A 16,519-nucleotide genomic window follows, 5' to 3' on the forward strand; every position below is an offset into this window, starting at 1 on the left:
TCGGCCTTATTTTCATCTTCTTTTAAGTATGTAGACCATGGCCGGGGTTCATTGGAGATAGTAAAATAGCCACTAATATTATAGAAGTGTTGGACATAATTATACTGGCAACTAATCTCAATGACGAATGTGTGTTAATTTTTTTGGATGCCAAAATAGTGTTTGATCATGCTGAGGGATCATAATTTATGGTTTTTTAGATCATTTTAACCTGGGTGGTAAATTTAAAGAACAAGGATCTCCAATGTACTATAGGCCTATTATTCAGGATCTGATTAATGGATACTTGTCCATTTTTCCCATCTAGGTGAGGCATCAAGGATTTCCACTTTTACAATTACTCTTTGCATTATTAAGAGAGACAGCGTGGTGTAGTGGTTAACAGCGGTAGTTTGGAGTGGTGGATTCTGATCTGGAGAACCGGGTTTCATTCCCCACTCCTCCACATGAGCAGCAGATGCTAATCTGGTGAACCGGGTTTGTTTCCCCACTCCTCCACATGAAGCCAGCGGGGTAACCTTGAGCTAGTCATAGCTCTCAGAGCTCTCTCAGCCCCACCTACCTCACAGGGTGCCTGTTGTGGGGAGGGGAAGGTGGTTGTAAGCCAGTTTGATTCTTCCTTAAGTGGTAGAGAAAGTCAGAATATAAAATCCAACTCTTCTTCTTCTTGCTTTCCCTCATAGAAAGCATACTTCTATTTCAGGATTCATAGCGGACTTATGCAGACAATATACCCCTAGCATCTTGGTAGTAGCAGCTGAATAAGGTCTGGGCTGAGTATGTTTCTCCTCTGCTTGCAGGTGTTTAACCTGGGCATGGCTAAAGGGCAAGAGCCAAAGAGCTCTTGGCTCACAGGACGTGCCCTTGCTTGAACCAGCCCAGGGAAGCCAGACCTTTCTAGGATGTGGTTTAAAATATGCTTTGTTCCTTGGTTTACTTAAAATTGTATTTTGTTTGTTTAAATCATTTATCTAAACTGTACTTTTGTATTTTTTTTTTATAAACTACTGTGGGGGCCCCAGGGAGGAAAAACAAGAAACAAATGCCTAAAAATAAATAAAATAACTTTGGCCAATATCCATTATAGCCGTTATGAGCTTTGGGAAACATTTGCACAAATAGCAAGATAGAAGGTAAATACGCATAAATCTGAATGGATGGGGTATTTACAGAATGCATATAAACCTGTCATGTGAATGGAAACCCCTAGAGATTGAAGCCAAAAGAGATGTTTAGGAATTTGGAATATCTTCCCAAAGCTATTATTCCTGTTTATAAATGTGTCTTTGGAAGTGAAAGCTGCCGCAGTTGAAACTTGGCAGAGGATAATAATAAACTTTCTCTCAGCTGGAAAAACCAGTGAGAATCTCTGCCAAAATATTATATAAGCAAAAAAACCCATGGGGTGTGCATCTCCCAAATATTAAACTATGGCTGATCCACATATCATTGTATACTGCACTACCATTGCACTACAGTGATCGTTCACAACTGGGTTTTCCTATGTGAACAAGACAATACAGTTACAAACAACTGCTATAGCGCAATAGAATCAGAGTTGGAAGGGACCACAGGGTCATCTAGTCCAACCCCCTGCCCAATGCAGGAAACTAACAACTACCTCCCCCCCCACATCCCCAGTGACCCCAACCCTCCCCCACCATGCAGGATCCCACAATCAAAGTGCTCCCGACAGATGGCCATCCAGCCTCTGCTTGAAGACCTCCAAAGACGGGGACTCCACCACCCTCCGAGGCAGCACATTCCACCGTCGAACAGCCCTCATCGTCAGAAAGTTCTTCCTAATGTTTAGGTGGAATCGCTTTTCTATTCGTGTAAATCCATTACTCCGTGTCCTAGTCTCTGGAGCAACAGAGAACAAGCTAGTTCCCTCATCAACACAACATCCCTTCAAATATTTAAACATGGCTATCATGTCTCCCCTCAACCTTCTCTTCTCCAAACTAAACAAACCCAACTCCCTAAGTCTCTCCGTCCATCAACGTGTGGATGCAGCTCATTTCCCCAAACAGTTAGTTTAGCGGCAATGTCGGGCTGTATTTGGGTAGACACACCTGTAAAGGAAGAACAAGCGTGGTGTAGTGGTTAAGAGCGGTGGAGTCTGATCTGGAGAACCAGGTTTGCTTCCCTACTCCTCCGCATGAGCGGCAGACACTAATCCGGTGAGCTGGATTTGTTTCCCCACTGCTAAGCACGAAGCCAGCTGGGTGACCTTGGGCAAGTTACAGCTCTGATAGAGCTCTCTCAGCCCCACCTACCTCACAGGGTGTCTGTTGTGGGGAGGGGAAGGGAAGGTGATTGTAAGCCGGTTTGAGTCTCCCTTAAGTGGTAGAGAAAATCGGCATATAAAAACCAACTCTTCTTCTTCTCAAACCAAACTTGGGGTGTTTTAATTTGGTTGCAAGAATGAGAGTGGAAAGTGGATTTTCTTTTTTTGCTACCACACCACAACGGGCTAACCTTTTCACCATTATGACTCCAAGATTTTTTTCTTGGCTAGCCACAGCATTTCCACGTCCCATCAAAAAGGACACGAAGTTCTGCGTTCAACATATACGTGGCTCTCTCCTCCAACATCTATATATGGTTTGTCAAAGCACACAGATTGTTGGAAAGGGGGTTAGAAAAACACACACAGCATCAGGAATTCAGTGAATTATGAACGCAAAAGGTGGGGGAATTCATCCCCAGCTCACACCAGGCACCCAATGACACAGAGAAGGAACAAACAAAAGCAGCCTTAACCCTCTTGGCTTCCCTCTCCTCCCTTTTACAAGCATGAAAGCGAAAACTTACTGTTTTGGGGCAATGTATATATCTGGCGAGGCTGATGATTAGGTCATGCGTGATAGGATCTACTAGGTTCCTGAAGCTGGCATAGCGGTAGAGGACATCATCCAGAGAAGTGGACTCCATCCCCAAATCCTGCAGGGAAGACAGCACGTGAGTGAGGTTAGTCAGGCAGGCATCACGGGGCTGCCCCAGGGACATCCCAGGCTGAATCCACACATCATTTGGATACTGCGCTATAGCAGTAATACACAACGGCATTTTCCTGTATGGACAGGGCAGTTCAGTTGCAAATTATAGCTATAGTGCAGTGACAATGTAATATCATAATGCAAGGTGTCAGACTGCCTTTCCTGTAAGAAATGCTGAAAATACTGAGATTTTTCAGTTTAGGGGAAAAAATAACTGGGGGAAGGCAGGAGAACAACAACATGATATAAGATTATGCACCGGTGCAGAAAGAAGATTGAGAGAACTTTTTCTGCCTCTCACATAATACTAGAAAAGGGAACTCAATGAAACTGATAGGCAATAGATTCAGGAGTGGCAAATGGAAGAGCCAGCATGGTGTAGTGGTTAAGAGCAGTGGTTTGGAGCAGTGGACTCTAATCTGGAGAATCGGGTTTGATTCCCCACTCCTCCACATGAGCGGCGGATGTTAATCTGGTGATCCGGGTTGGTTTCCCCACTCCTCCACATGAAGCTAGCTGGGTGACCTTGGGCCAGTCACAGCTCTCTTAGAGCTCTCTCAGCCCCACCCACCTCACAGGGTGTCTGTTGTGAGGAGGGGAAGGGAAAGTGATTGTAAGCCGGTTTGATTCTTCCTTAAGTGGTAGCGAAAGTCGGCATATAAAAACCAACTCTTCTTCTACTTGAAAGGAGGGAACCGGCCTTTAATGCTGTACTGGGAAGCTGAGGGAGTTCACTTCTCAGGCCTCATCTGGTTTCCAAGAAAATGAGTGTCTATTGTCATAGTTTTCAAAAGAGAAATGGAGAAGCTCTTGTGATATAGAAGACCGACAGTTCCTGCAGAAAGGTTAAGTGAGAATGAACACTGAGATCCATCCCCCCTCCCCGTGGCTGTCTGCCTCCGGTAGCCTTGGTGAAACTGGTTTCCTTCACAAAGGTTTGCTGTTCACACTGCTGAATGGTATATGCTAGCAGCTTTGCGGCAGACATCACTTGTGTGTGTGGGTGGAGGTGGGCAGCCTGGCCAGCTAGTATCTCACTGCGCTTTTTTGTGCCTCTAGTGGAGAGTTCACTAACTCCAATAATCTATCTTGCATTCTTTACCCTTCAGAAAATCACCGGAAGGAGGTGGAAGATGGCTTTTATTAAATTCTTTTAAACGTTTATTAGCTGCCTTTCTTCCTTACGGAGCCCAAGGTGGTTTACAAACACAGGAAAAAAAAAACATTTAAAAAATACATTAAGAACATAAAATCAACATTTAAGATCACTACTTATGGCTGCTACTAATTTTAACTAAATACAGCCCTAAATTAAACCGTCTTCAGCGGCCTCCTAAAGATTGAAAGTGAGGTGGGGAAGGGCCGTAGCTCAGTGGTAGAGCATCTGCTTGGCATGCAGAAGGTCCCAGGTTCAATCCCCGGCATCTCCAGTTAAAGGGACTAGGCAGGTAGGTGATGGGAAAGACCTCTGCCTGAGACCCTGGAGAGCCGCTGCCGTTCTGAGTAGACAATACTGACTTTGATGGACCGAGGATCTGATTCAGTAGAAGGCAACTTCATGTGTTCATGTGTGTTCACCTCCCTGGGGAGTTTATTGCATAATTGTGGGGATGCCACCGAAAAGGCCCTCTCTTGTGTACCCACCAACGTTGGGCAGTCAGGAGGGCCTCTTCTTGTGATCTTAATTCCCGGACAGGAATGTACGGGAGAATATGCTCCTTCAGATTAACGCCAGACCCAAGCCATGTAGGGCTCTGTCCACCTTGAGCCTCTGTTGGGCTGTGCAAAAGGTGTGTGTGTGTGTGTGTAAAGGGCTGTCAAGTCACAGCTGACTTATGGTGACCTCGTAGGGTTTTCAAGGCAAGAGACATTGAACACATGAAGCTGCCTTATACTGAATCAGACCCTTGGTCCATCAAAGTTAGTATTGCCTACTCAGACTGGCAGCAGCTCTCCAGGGTCTCAGGCTGAGGTATTTTACATCACCTGCTTGCCTGGTCCCTTTAAATAGAGAGGCCGGGGATTGAACCTGGGACCTTCTACATGCCAAGCAGATGTTGTACCACTGAGACACAGCCCCCCCCCCCAGCAAACTCTTCAGAGGTGGTTTGTCGTTTCCTGCCTCTGCGTAGCAACCCTGGAGTTCCCTGGTTGTCTCCCAAGTACTAACCAGGGCTGACCCTGCTTTGCTTCTGAGATCTGATGAGATTGGGCTTGCCTGAGCCATTCAGGTCAGGGGCAAAAGGTGAGACATAATTTAACTGAAAAAAATTATCTCCTCCTGTTCTCAGATGTACTTAAAGAACCAGCCCATCATTTGTGCCAACGGATTTTTCCATTTTTCACCCTTTTCCCTCTAAAAAATCCAAGTGGGTTTTACTGTATGAGACTGTGTTATTATTCTTGCATAAAAGTTTTTTTAAATAATTTTTTTAATTTTTTACCCAAATCATTATACATTCCATTTCACATATTAAAAAGTATAATTCTTTAACTTCCCCTCTCCCCTCCTCTGATCCTTTAATTTACATTGTTTCTCTTTGTATTATTTATCTAATTCAATTATAACAGAAACATCCGTATCCAATACATCCGCTCTGAATTAGATCAAAATATGTTTATCACACTTAAGTTCATTTCTACAATAATTAGACCATGCCTCCCATTCTTTTGCAAATTCATTATCATCCTTTTGATTTATCGACGCCGTAAGTTTTGCCATTTCTACTAATTCCATCATTTTTTCAATCCACTCCGATTTATTTGGTATATCCGTCATTTTCCATCTCCTGGCATATACCATTCTGGCGGCAGTAGTAGCATACATCAAAAAAGGTCTCTGGTTCACTATGGTATTATTCTTGCATAAAAGTGACCCGGGCATCATATGACAGTGGCGAAGTGCTATAAAAATAAAATGTACTGTTATTCTGATCAGCGGGGAAAGAGCACGGCGGAGGGGGCACCTGTAAGCCTCAGAAAGCGCTGGCCAGACATGCCTCGTGCGTGAGCAAAGGACGAATTGGCAAGGCAACCTTAAAGGGACGTGGCAGACAGTTCTGCCGAGATCTTGGCAAAGTAAGGCTCCAGAGGAAGACAAGCTATGAAGTCTGGGAAAGTTCCCATTCTCTCTCCCCCCCCTCAACTCCAGGCAGGCGTTCAAGAGCGCAAGAAGCTGTTACTACAGCAAAGCTTTGGAAGCTTCTCTTGTTCACAAAGGCAAATTCTACTTGACTCACTGGAGCCCAATGACAATTCACCCCCTCCAATATAAAAAAAAATTAAAAAAATATTTAAAAAAACTCATCCCCGTTCATTTCCATAGCACAATAAACACTCCCTCCCCACCAACCCCGCGCCGGAGACCCGACGGGAACACGGTGTAAAGTCGTGCGAGGCGGAAAGGAAGCCGGCCATCTGCCAAACCCATGAGCTCATCTCCACTTTATTAGCTCCACACCTGTTCTTGCAATTGCTGGCCTAAGCATCTTTTCAGCTCTGGAAAGAAATGTGGAAATGGGTCTAACCTGAACAGGCAAGTTCCCTTTCAGCTGAGCTTATCAATTTGCCTCTCCATCCTCCACCCCATCTCACAGCAAGCTCCATTCTAGTAGGGCTTCTTAAACTTTTTCTACTCGCAACCCCTTTTCGCCGGAGACATTTTTACGTGACCCCGGGCAAAAAGGTAAAGGTTCCCTGTGCAAGCACCGGGTCATTCTTGACCCATGGGGTGATGTCACATCCCGACATTTTCTAGGCAGATTTTTGTTTATGGGGTGGTTTGCCAGTGCCTTCCCCAGTCATCTTCCCTTTACCCCCAGCAAGGTGGGTACTCATTTGAACGACCTCGGAAGGATGGAAGGCTGAGTCGACCTTGAGCTGGCTACCTGAAACCGACTTCCGTTGGGATCGAACTCAGGTTGTGAGCAGAGCTTTGGACTGCAGTACTGCAGCTGACCACTCTGTGCCACGGGTAGATAGGTGTATAAAATAGGTATACAAATCAAACATTTGCAGATAATAAATCATTAAGAACCCTTTTACAGTTCCCTATCCCTTTTTTTTCTCTGTAACCCCCCCTTCGAAAGGAATAAAATATATATTGGGGGAAAAGAAAAAGAAACAAGGGTTATAGCAGTCAAGTAAGATTTATTTTATTCAAACAATCGTAGCAGTCAGTGTTTTTCATTAACAGTGTGTCGAATTGATAATATATAATCAGTATTTTGGGGCTCTGAGTGAATAGCTGAGCTTGAGCACTACTCATTTGTGTATTGTGTTTTTCTTTTTCCCTAAGTGTTCTTTCCCTTTTTCTTTTCTGTACCCCTATAATAGAAAATAAAAAAATATTTTTAAAAGAAACTTTTTACTGTTGCCAAATTTTTTGCGACCCCCACGTTCAGTTCTGCGACCCCATATGGGGTTGCGACCCACTAGAACACACTCCTAGTTCATACAGGCAGGTTTTCACAAATAAATCTGCAGACTTAGGACATTTTTTTAAACCCCAACTTCCTTCAAGAAGCTCAGGGCACGGTACACAGTTTTCCTCTCATCCTCACAACTACCTGTTAGGTAGGCTAGACGGAGACAGGGTGACTAGCCCAAGGTTACTCAGCTAGCCTCATGACAGATGGAGAACTGTTAAAACTTCATTTTTAACCCTGTTTTTCTCCCCACCCCCAAGGGGACCCAACGCTGCTTAGTTCTCCTCTCTTCACCTGGGCCAAGCTCACTCAGCAAGTTTCCAAGGCAGAGTGGGGATTCGAACCTGGGTCTCCCAGAGCACAGACCACACCTGGGGATCCCAAATCCTAGCCCAGAGAACCCCAATGTGGTGCCCATTGGCACTATGACCTATCAGCTGACTGACTAGCTCATCCTGGACAGGGACATCATAGCCACAGACGCTCAAGCTGGCAGTGGACAGAGACCTTCTTCCATCTCAGGGCTTGGCGACTTCTCCCTGAGGCTCCCTCTCACAATCTCTGGAAACTGACACCAAACCATATCTCTGTCCCATGATAGATCCTGCCCCATGATAGCCATTGTGCAATTGGCCGGATCCTCCTTCAGCAGCCGTTTTGTGATTGCTCCTTCCTTCCATGACAGCCACTTTGCGGCAGTGTCCATTACTCTTCCCAAAAATTCCAAAAGTGCCCCACAGGCTCAATAATGGAGGGGACCTGTCTTTGTCCAACACTCTGATAATTAGACCACATAGTAAAAGGTAAAGGTCCCCTGTGCAAGCACCGGGTCATTCCTGACCCACGGGGTGACGTCACATCCCGACGTTTACTAGGCAGACTTTGTTTACGGGGTGGGTTTGCCAATGCCTTCCCCAGTCGTCCTCCCTTTACCCCCAGCAAGCTGGGTACTCATTTCACCGACCTCGGAAGGATGGAAGGCTGAGTCAACCTTGAGCTGGCCACATAAAACCAACTTCCGTTGGGATCGAACTCAGGTCGTGAGCAGAGCTTGGACTGCAGTACTGCAGCTTACCACTCTGCACCACAGGGATCCACATAGGCCCACCCATATTTGAAGCACTTTGCCTATTCATGCTTGTATTTACAAATGAGTTTTCTCAACACCTTCTGGACATTTGTCTAGAAGTGTACCATCCATCCACTTGTGCTAGCCTCTTTAGGACTACTTTCCTTTATCCCTTAGAAGCTCCTTGATCCATTGATCTTGAGCAGCATATATCTAATGTTTGAGGGATATAAGGACTGAAACAAATCTTGCCACTGACAATGTAGCCTTGGGATCCCTGTCACTTAATAAAAAAGGCATTATGTCAGACACTGAGGCACTAGATTTATATATTAGACACAGACACATCCCCAGACTTTAGGCAGAAAGATGTCAGGCTGGGAAAAGATGCCCTTGGAGCAAGCCAAGGATTTTCCTTCCTTCCTTCCCTTCGAAGCTCCTTGATCCATTGATCTGGAACAGCGTATATCTAGTGTTTGAGGGATATAAGGACCAAACAAATCTTGCCACTGACAATGTAGCCTTGGGATCCCTGTCACTTAGTAAAAAAAGGCATTATGTCAAACACAGAGGCGTTAGATTTATATGTAAAAAGGAGAGATATATAACGTGATCGGAGTTCCTCATAAAAGCGGCATTCCAAGAGGGCATGAGCTAATGAATCGATAGAGCCAGAAGAGCAAGGACAGGTCCTGTCTGGGTATGGTATAATCAAAATTCTGCCCTGCATAACCACAGAGGGGTTAACATTCAGTCTAGCTATACAGAAGGCTATAGAGAGACGAGGAGTTGTCAAATAATAAGTATAAACAGGCAAACCACGTGGTGGCTTTAGGACTACTGGGAACACTATTTCAGTTCAACATCAGAGAAAAAGATTTTCAGCAGGATTCAAAAGCCCAATCTTGGGTATATTTTATTGTAAATACACCATCTCTTCGTCATTTGAAGACTGTGGGTTCTGTTGATTTTTATCAGCTCTCTAACCATAGCAGCTGTATCAAGATAATTTCTTCGTGTGAAGCAACAGGCGCTAAAATATGCAGAACTGGACACGTAAGTGCTCCCGAGGACAACATGAGATCTGAGACGTGGGGATGTCAGTTTTCCCTAAAAGGCACTTCACGGCTGTCAAATAATTACGATGCTGCGGCATTTTTGCTCATTTGGGATTTGGTGATTAACCACTTAAACAAACAAATGAAAAATGACATTCACCCAAAACACTTAAGTTGCCTTTTGATTGGGATTGTTAAGCACGTTGCCTTAATTCAAGAGGTGGAAGAAGACCACTGAACGCAACACGTTACTTCTTCAAGATTGTTTTTCGCTGGCTGCATGGCTGGTTTACTTATCACTGAATTTGTTGCTGAAGTGGGCATCGGTGGGGTAGGGAAGAACTCTGCCTCTCTGAGCTGTCTTCTTCACTGGGCTGGCCCAAGGAGACAACTTCCAAGTATGCCAGAGAGCACACATGCAGCAAGAGACATTATACAGAGCAGTACTTCCAGATGACTCATGCAAGACTCAGGCCACGTCCCCCAAGTGGAGGAGAGAAAATTCCACTCAAGATAATCGGTCATGAAGACATGCAGGCAAAACACACCCAAAACGGTTCAAGCAAGCTTCTGCATGGAAACCTCCCAGCCTGACATGGAGAAAAATTCCTTTGGCTAGCAAGAAATCAGACTATTGGTCCATCTTGGTCAGTATTGGCTACTCAGACTCGCAGCAGCTCTCCAGGGTCTCAGGCAGAAGTATTTCACATCACCTGCTACCTGACCCTTTAAACTGGAGATGCCAGGGGTTGAACTTGGGACCTTCTGCATGCAAAGCAGATGTTCTACCACTAAGTCACAGCCCTTCCCTTAAGGAATGAAGGCGAAGAGTGTTTCTTGAGCCTTCTAACAGGTCCTCCTTGCATTCCACTCACCTTCACTTGAGGCTGCCTCTGATGCCCCAGTGGACTGTCAACTCTAGGTGGTGAAATTCCTGGGTATTTGGGGGTGAAGCCTGGGGAGGGGCCTCAGCAGGGTATAATGCCTTCCAGTCCACCCTCCAAAGCCGTCATTTTCTCCAGGGGAACTGATCTTTGCAGTTTGGAGATCAACTGTAATTCTGGGAGATCTCCAGACCCCACCTGGAGGCTGGCAACCCCATCCGCCACACCAAGACATGCACAGCCAGGAGATGGTCCCAAATCAACCTGTGGCCTTGTGTCCAGCGATCAGCTCTTGCTGAACTCTGATTCTGAAGTGCACCAGCCTCCGCTGATGCTTCCGCCTTTGCACATGGGCTAAGAATATTCTTAGAAAGCTTGACTGAAGGATGCTGGTTCTGACCTCCAGGGTAGTCTCACCTGGAAAGGGCACCTGTGGGTTCATGACATGCAGCCTCTCTGACCTCTGCTTCATACTCCAGCACAGCCTGGCTAGCCTCACTGTTCCCACTCTTTCCCCTTTTACATGGAGCTGGGAAAAGCTTTTCAACTTTCAAGAGCTTGCCCAGTACAACGCAGAAAAAAGAACCTCACATCTCTCGACAATATCCCAGCAGCAACTGTGCATTTCTAGGATTCTTTCCCCAGCATTTTCCCAACTCCAGCTCTGGCTTGAACGTTGTCCTCCTGATTCTCTGGCAGCTGTAGACGAGAAGTCTGGCTTGGTGCCTTGATTCACAGAAGGAGCCTGTGCAAAAGAGGGGGTAGTAAAAGCCAGCGTAATCTGTTGTGTAAGAAATCGGTCCTGGGTCTTGCGCTGGGGGGGGGGGGGAATATAAATCTGCAAAACATACTTGATTTTCAAGAGATCTGGGTGGGAAATAAAATTATTTGGCGAAGAACACTCCCCAGTAGTTTAATTTTTAAAAAATCAGCAGTAGTTATCTTGCTGTAGCAGTATTATGCTGGCAAAAAAAACACTCAGGCTGCGAGGAAATGGAAGAAAGAATAGAGAATCTACCTGAGTGGATCCCTCTGCATTTCACAGAACAGTGAGAACAGAATAGCCCCTATGTGGAAGGAGCTAATGTGTACAGGAACAATAGTAAATATTTGAAATGTGTTCATGTCAAACAGCTTTATGCCTTGTTGATATGTTTTGTTTCTGGTAGATCTGGGGAAGATCCCGCTAGAGAGCTGGCTAGCAGCAGCTGAATCTTATATTCTAATTGTCAAGTGCGCCGCAATCTGTGGATATCTAAATCCGCAGATCAGGACCATGTTGACTGCAAACTTGACTGAAAAGTTCTGCAAACTTGCGGGACCCCTCCAGGTTTGCAGAAAAATGTGAAAACTTAAAAAAAATGGTTGAAATTCCCCCCCAAAATAAAAGAGCATTGGCTACACACATGCAGGCAGCGGACATACCTTCGTTCTGGAGAGGAGGCGGTGTCTGGGAGCCTGGAGCGGCTCCTGGACTCTGCCGCTGCAGCTGGAACCCACAGGTGGCTGCAGAGGCCTGGAACTGCATGGGGCTCTGCAATGGGGGGGGGGAGATAGGATTACCCCTACAAGTCTCAGAGGCCCGCACTTGTAACATCTATTTCCCTCTTTGTTCGCAAATACCTAAGGCCTGGGTATGCTCACAGGAACAAGTGGAAGGGCCAGAGTTAAAGGGCTCTTAGCCTAAGGGTCACAGCCTGGAGCTGGGCAGAAGATTGGCTAGCAGAGACACATACTCAAGACCTACTTGGGCTAAAAGCCTTCCCCTCTTTTCCTGTTTGTTGCTGTTGTGATTTTCCCCGGTATCGTTAGCCCCTTTGGGTCCAAACACAGAAAGAAAATTGAACCCAAACTATATACCTTATAAATTTAATATTAAGATCTAACTGTGTTTTAGATCCAAGAATGTGCTTATTAACACAGCCAAAAGGATGGGTCTTAACGGAACCAGAAATGGTTTTCATCCACATGTTAGCAGCAGCCACCGTGCCATATGCCAACTACTGGAAAACTGAGGAAACCCTAAAGTTAAAGGACAAGTGTGTTATGTTCTGTGAACTGGCAATTAAAAGCAAACTCAGTTCTTGTACTTCTTTTTAAGAAAGATGACAAAAGCATGAGAATTACAGAGAGGGGTGGTTATATATGTTACTGGAATACTAAAGAAGTCACAATCGAAGGGGAATCCTTTCCTTCTGTTATGAAAATAAAAGATGTCCCATAGCTGTAAGGGATGGGAATAAATCTCTCAGAAGTTGTCAAAAGTTTGAGGGCCATTTAAACCCGTAAGTAACAAATTGTTTGTGTTTTACGAGGAAACTGGCACCGAGGAGTAAGAACTGGCTAGAGCAAAATGGATATTTATGGATATTTATACATTTGCCAGTTATTTGGACCAGCAAATCCATTATGCAATTTGATGTGGAATTCTGTAAACAATTTGACTTCATAACAACAGATAAAGTTTATATATTTAGAAAAGAACTGGACACACAGTAAGATGGAAAATATATTGCATAATAGTTAGGGATCAGTTTAAGAAGAAGAGTTGGTTTTTATATGCTGACTTTCTCTACCACTTAAGGAAGTCTAAAACCAGCTTACAATCACCTTCCCTTTCCCTCCCCGCAACAGACACCCTGTGAGGTAAGTGGGGCTGAGAGAATGTGACTAGTCACTAGCCCAAGGTCACCCAGCTGGCTTCGTGTGTAGGAGTGGGGAAACAAATCCAGTTCCCCAAATTAGCCTCCGCTGCTCATGTGGAGGAGTGGGGAATCAAACCTGGTTCTCCAGATCAGACTCCACCGCTCCAAACCACCGCTCCTAACCACTACACCAAGTGGAATCCAGGAGCAGATGCAATCGACTTGATCATAATGAAATGCAGACTAAGGCCTCAATCCTGAGCACCGTTATATGTGAGTAAGCCACACTGAACTCTTTGGGAGTTACTTGCACAAGGCTGTATTTTTTTTTAAGCCAAGGAGAAAGTTAAATGAAAAAACAGAGTATGAGTATTTTCCCTTACTTGCAGAGAGGAGAACTATACAGAAACCTAATACACAAAAGGGAATGAGATAGAAAGACTGCAGTGATGGCAGTACAGAATAACTTGAAATATTAAGAGCCACAAAGGACTGAGAAAGGAAGGGCTAAAGAAAGTATGAATGACAAAGGAAATAACTTGATTTGATCGAGACAGAGGTGTTGCTAATAGGGAAGGCTGAGACCCTGGAGGGAATTGATTTGCCTCTACCTGACAGTGTGAAATGATCATTAGCAGGCTCAGTTAGGAGCCTAAGTGCAATTCTGTGCAGTTACTCCAGTCAATGGGCGTATTCCAGAGTTACGTGTGCAAAGAATTGCCCTGTAGGAGTCCTATTTATTTATTTAAACCATTTGTATGCCACCATTCAACCCAACTTAGGGATCCCCAAGGCAGCCGTCAATCAAAACGAGGTTTAAAATTCATATAGAAACATTTAAAACAATAAAGCCCTGACCTGGATGGCCCAGGCTAGCCTGATCTCGTCAGATCTCAGAAGCTAAGCAGGGTCAGCCCTGGTTAGTATTTGGATGGGAGACCACCAAGGAATACCAGGGTTGCTGTGCAGAGGAAGGCACTGGCAAACCACCTCTGTTAGTCTCTTGCCATGAAAACCCCAAAAAGGGGTTGCCATAAGTCGGCTGCGACTTGATGGCACTTTACACACACACAAAACAATAAAAGAAAACATATAAATGCAAACACAGAGACAGAGAGGAGGGCCAGTAAGAGTTGGAAAGGGAATGCCAAATGAAAGCCGTCTTCACCCACAGGCAGAAGACAACGATAGAGGGAGAAAGAGAAATTTTCCTGCGGAGGAAGATCCGGAGCTATGACTCCTTAACAAAGAAGGCCATACTATTAGACCTTACTTCTCTACTAAGTGAAATACAAAAATGACTTAACTGATGCCACAATATGACAGACAATTCATCAGTAGTATCAATTGCGTGAAAAAAACTATTTACAAAGTCTCACATCAAAAACTGCATTCATAATAAGTAATGATTCTTAACAAAGTCTTAGTTCCTGTTTTGTTTTCTTCTTCAATACGGGCCATATCTATTGAAACCAAAATTTTCCAGCAGAATCAGAATAGGTCATCAATAAGAAACAACTGGGCTCATGTCCTAGAGTCGGTAAATGTTATCTGTTAAGTGTGCTGATAAATGTGGGAGATGCCGCTCGAAGATAAAGTGTAAGAGGGAGAGAACACACCTGTCCTAAGTTTAAAAGGCAGGGCGGAGTCATCTTTGAGCCACATACTCGAAGGTCCCTCTCTGCCTTCATGAACACACACCAATTACATTCTGCAGATCGAGGCTTTGTTAATTATGTCTTTCCCTTAGAGCGGCATGGCTGGCCATGACCTGCTCACATGCCTTCTCCATAGAAGCCCCACAACTGTGGAATAAGCACTCCTGGAGGACCACAGGCTTTCATCATTGCTTACTTTCGGGGGTGTAAAGACCTTTATCGTTCAAAGAGCATTTAGAGGATTTCGGAGAAATATCTGCTGTTCTGCCCATTGCTAATACTGATTTGTTCTTTGCTTCATTGGGCTAAGAGGGCTAACGAACAAACAAGCAATAAGCAACAAATTAAATCTAAAAACTTTGCAAGGTGAGAGGAATCAGCAGAAGGTAGGCAGCTCAATAGACAATTATTAGGAACGCAAATGAAGCCAAAGAGCAGCTCGACACCAAGAATTAACACAGGACGCCTAATGAAGGGTAAGAGGGCAAGAGCTTGAAGAGAAGTCGCATGCAGGAGAAGAGCTGGCACACAATGAGATGGAAAGAGAAGAAGCAACTGGAAACGAGAGAAAAGGACGGCCTGGAATCCTTAGGTTGGAATTTGTCAGAGTTTGAGAATAGAGAAGAAATGTCAGCAGCAGATAATATCCCAGCAAAAAGAAGCCAGAAGTGACTTCAAAGCACTTCTAGGTGAACTGATTAAAGAAAAGAATGACTAACAAATATACCATCCGATTTAGACATACGTATATATATATACAAAACCTTATCTATCCCCAACAAAGGAATGCGCGCGGAAAAGCAAACAGCATGGTACTATAAACTTATTCAGCCACACTCCACAAAGGTATTGAGAACCAAAGGAGGACTGAGGACTAAAATTAAATGAACTGAGGATCATTTTGGTTGTAGGAAACAGAAAAGAACACAGGAACCCTACTGATGGATCAAGAAAAGATTAGAAATTGGGAGGGATGCTCAGAAAGAATTTACTGACAGGGAAGGGAAAGGAAAAAAAAAACCAACAAGAGTTTAACCACATTGATAGGAATAAAATGTTCAGCCCACTACAGAAGATGAGAACAGTCACTGTGGTGTTAGACTGTCCTACATTTTTTAGCTAATCGCTCTCTTTCAGCTCGTGCTTGTCATGAGGATACAACACAGAAGGGACTGTGCATGCCACCTTAAGCTGTTCAGCAAAGGCAGGATAAAAATGCAAGCAACAACAGATAGAAAACAAGCAGAGCAATATGTACATTTATATGACATTTACTGGAAAGGAAGACGACTGTCCTAAAACAAAGTTCCACAAAAGCTTTATTGCATTTAAGATGGCTCCCTCTTTTCTTGAGGGAACATATGGGAAACAATTTAGTCTTCCTTTCAGGAAAACAGAGTGCCTCCCCCAACAGAAGCCACAACTGGAGTAAATTATATTAAACAAAGAACCAATGTTGATAAAAGAGTTGATCAAAGATATTCCTCGGCCCGGGATTTGCTTCTTATATTTACAGAGGATGTGGCCAATAAGACAAGTAATAGACTTCGGCATTTAATGGGAAGGAAATAAATTGGCTACGCTTTGCTGCTGATATAGTGTTATTGGCAGACACCGGAGGAAAGCTGTCGAACATATTAAGTACCCTGAACTATGGCCTAAAAATAAATGAGAGTAAAATGAAGGTATCTTGTGAGATGCCTCCTGCTAGAGCAGATCTATGCGTAAATGGGAAGTACATTAAATGTGTCCAAGAGTTCCAGAGAAGCAAGGAAA

At 44.4% G+C, this 16,519-nt stretch overlaps 1 protein-coding gene across 1 annotated transcript in view; it reads right to left on the reverse strand.

Annotated features, from left to right (window-relative positions):
• LRRC75A (leucine rich repeat containing 75A) overlaps window positions 1–16,519 on the reverse strand; it is a 70,840-nt gene that overhangs the window by 33,840 nt on the left and 20,481 nt on the right. Inside the window, exon 2 of the mRNA XM_056865282.1 lies at window positions 2,818–2,946. Within this exon, the coding sequence (XP_056721260.1) occupies window positions 2,818–2,946 (129 nt within the window). The remainder of the gene's footprint in view (window positions 1–2,817; window positions 2,947–16,519) is intronic.

Source organism: Euleptes europaea, chromosome 19, assembly GCF_029931775.1.
Source record: "Euleptes europaea isolate rEulEur1 chromosome 19, rEulEur1.hap1, whole genome shotgun sequence".
Classification (NCBI taxonomy): domain Eukaryota; kingdom Metazoa; phylum Chordata; class Lepidosauria; order Squamata; family Sphaerodactylidae; genus Euleptes; species Euleptes europaea.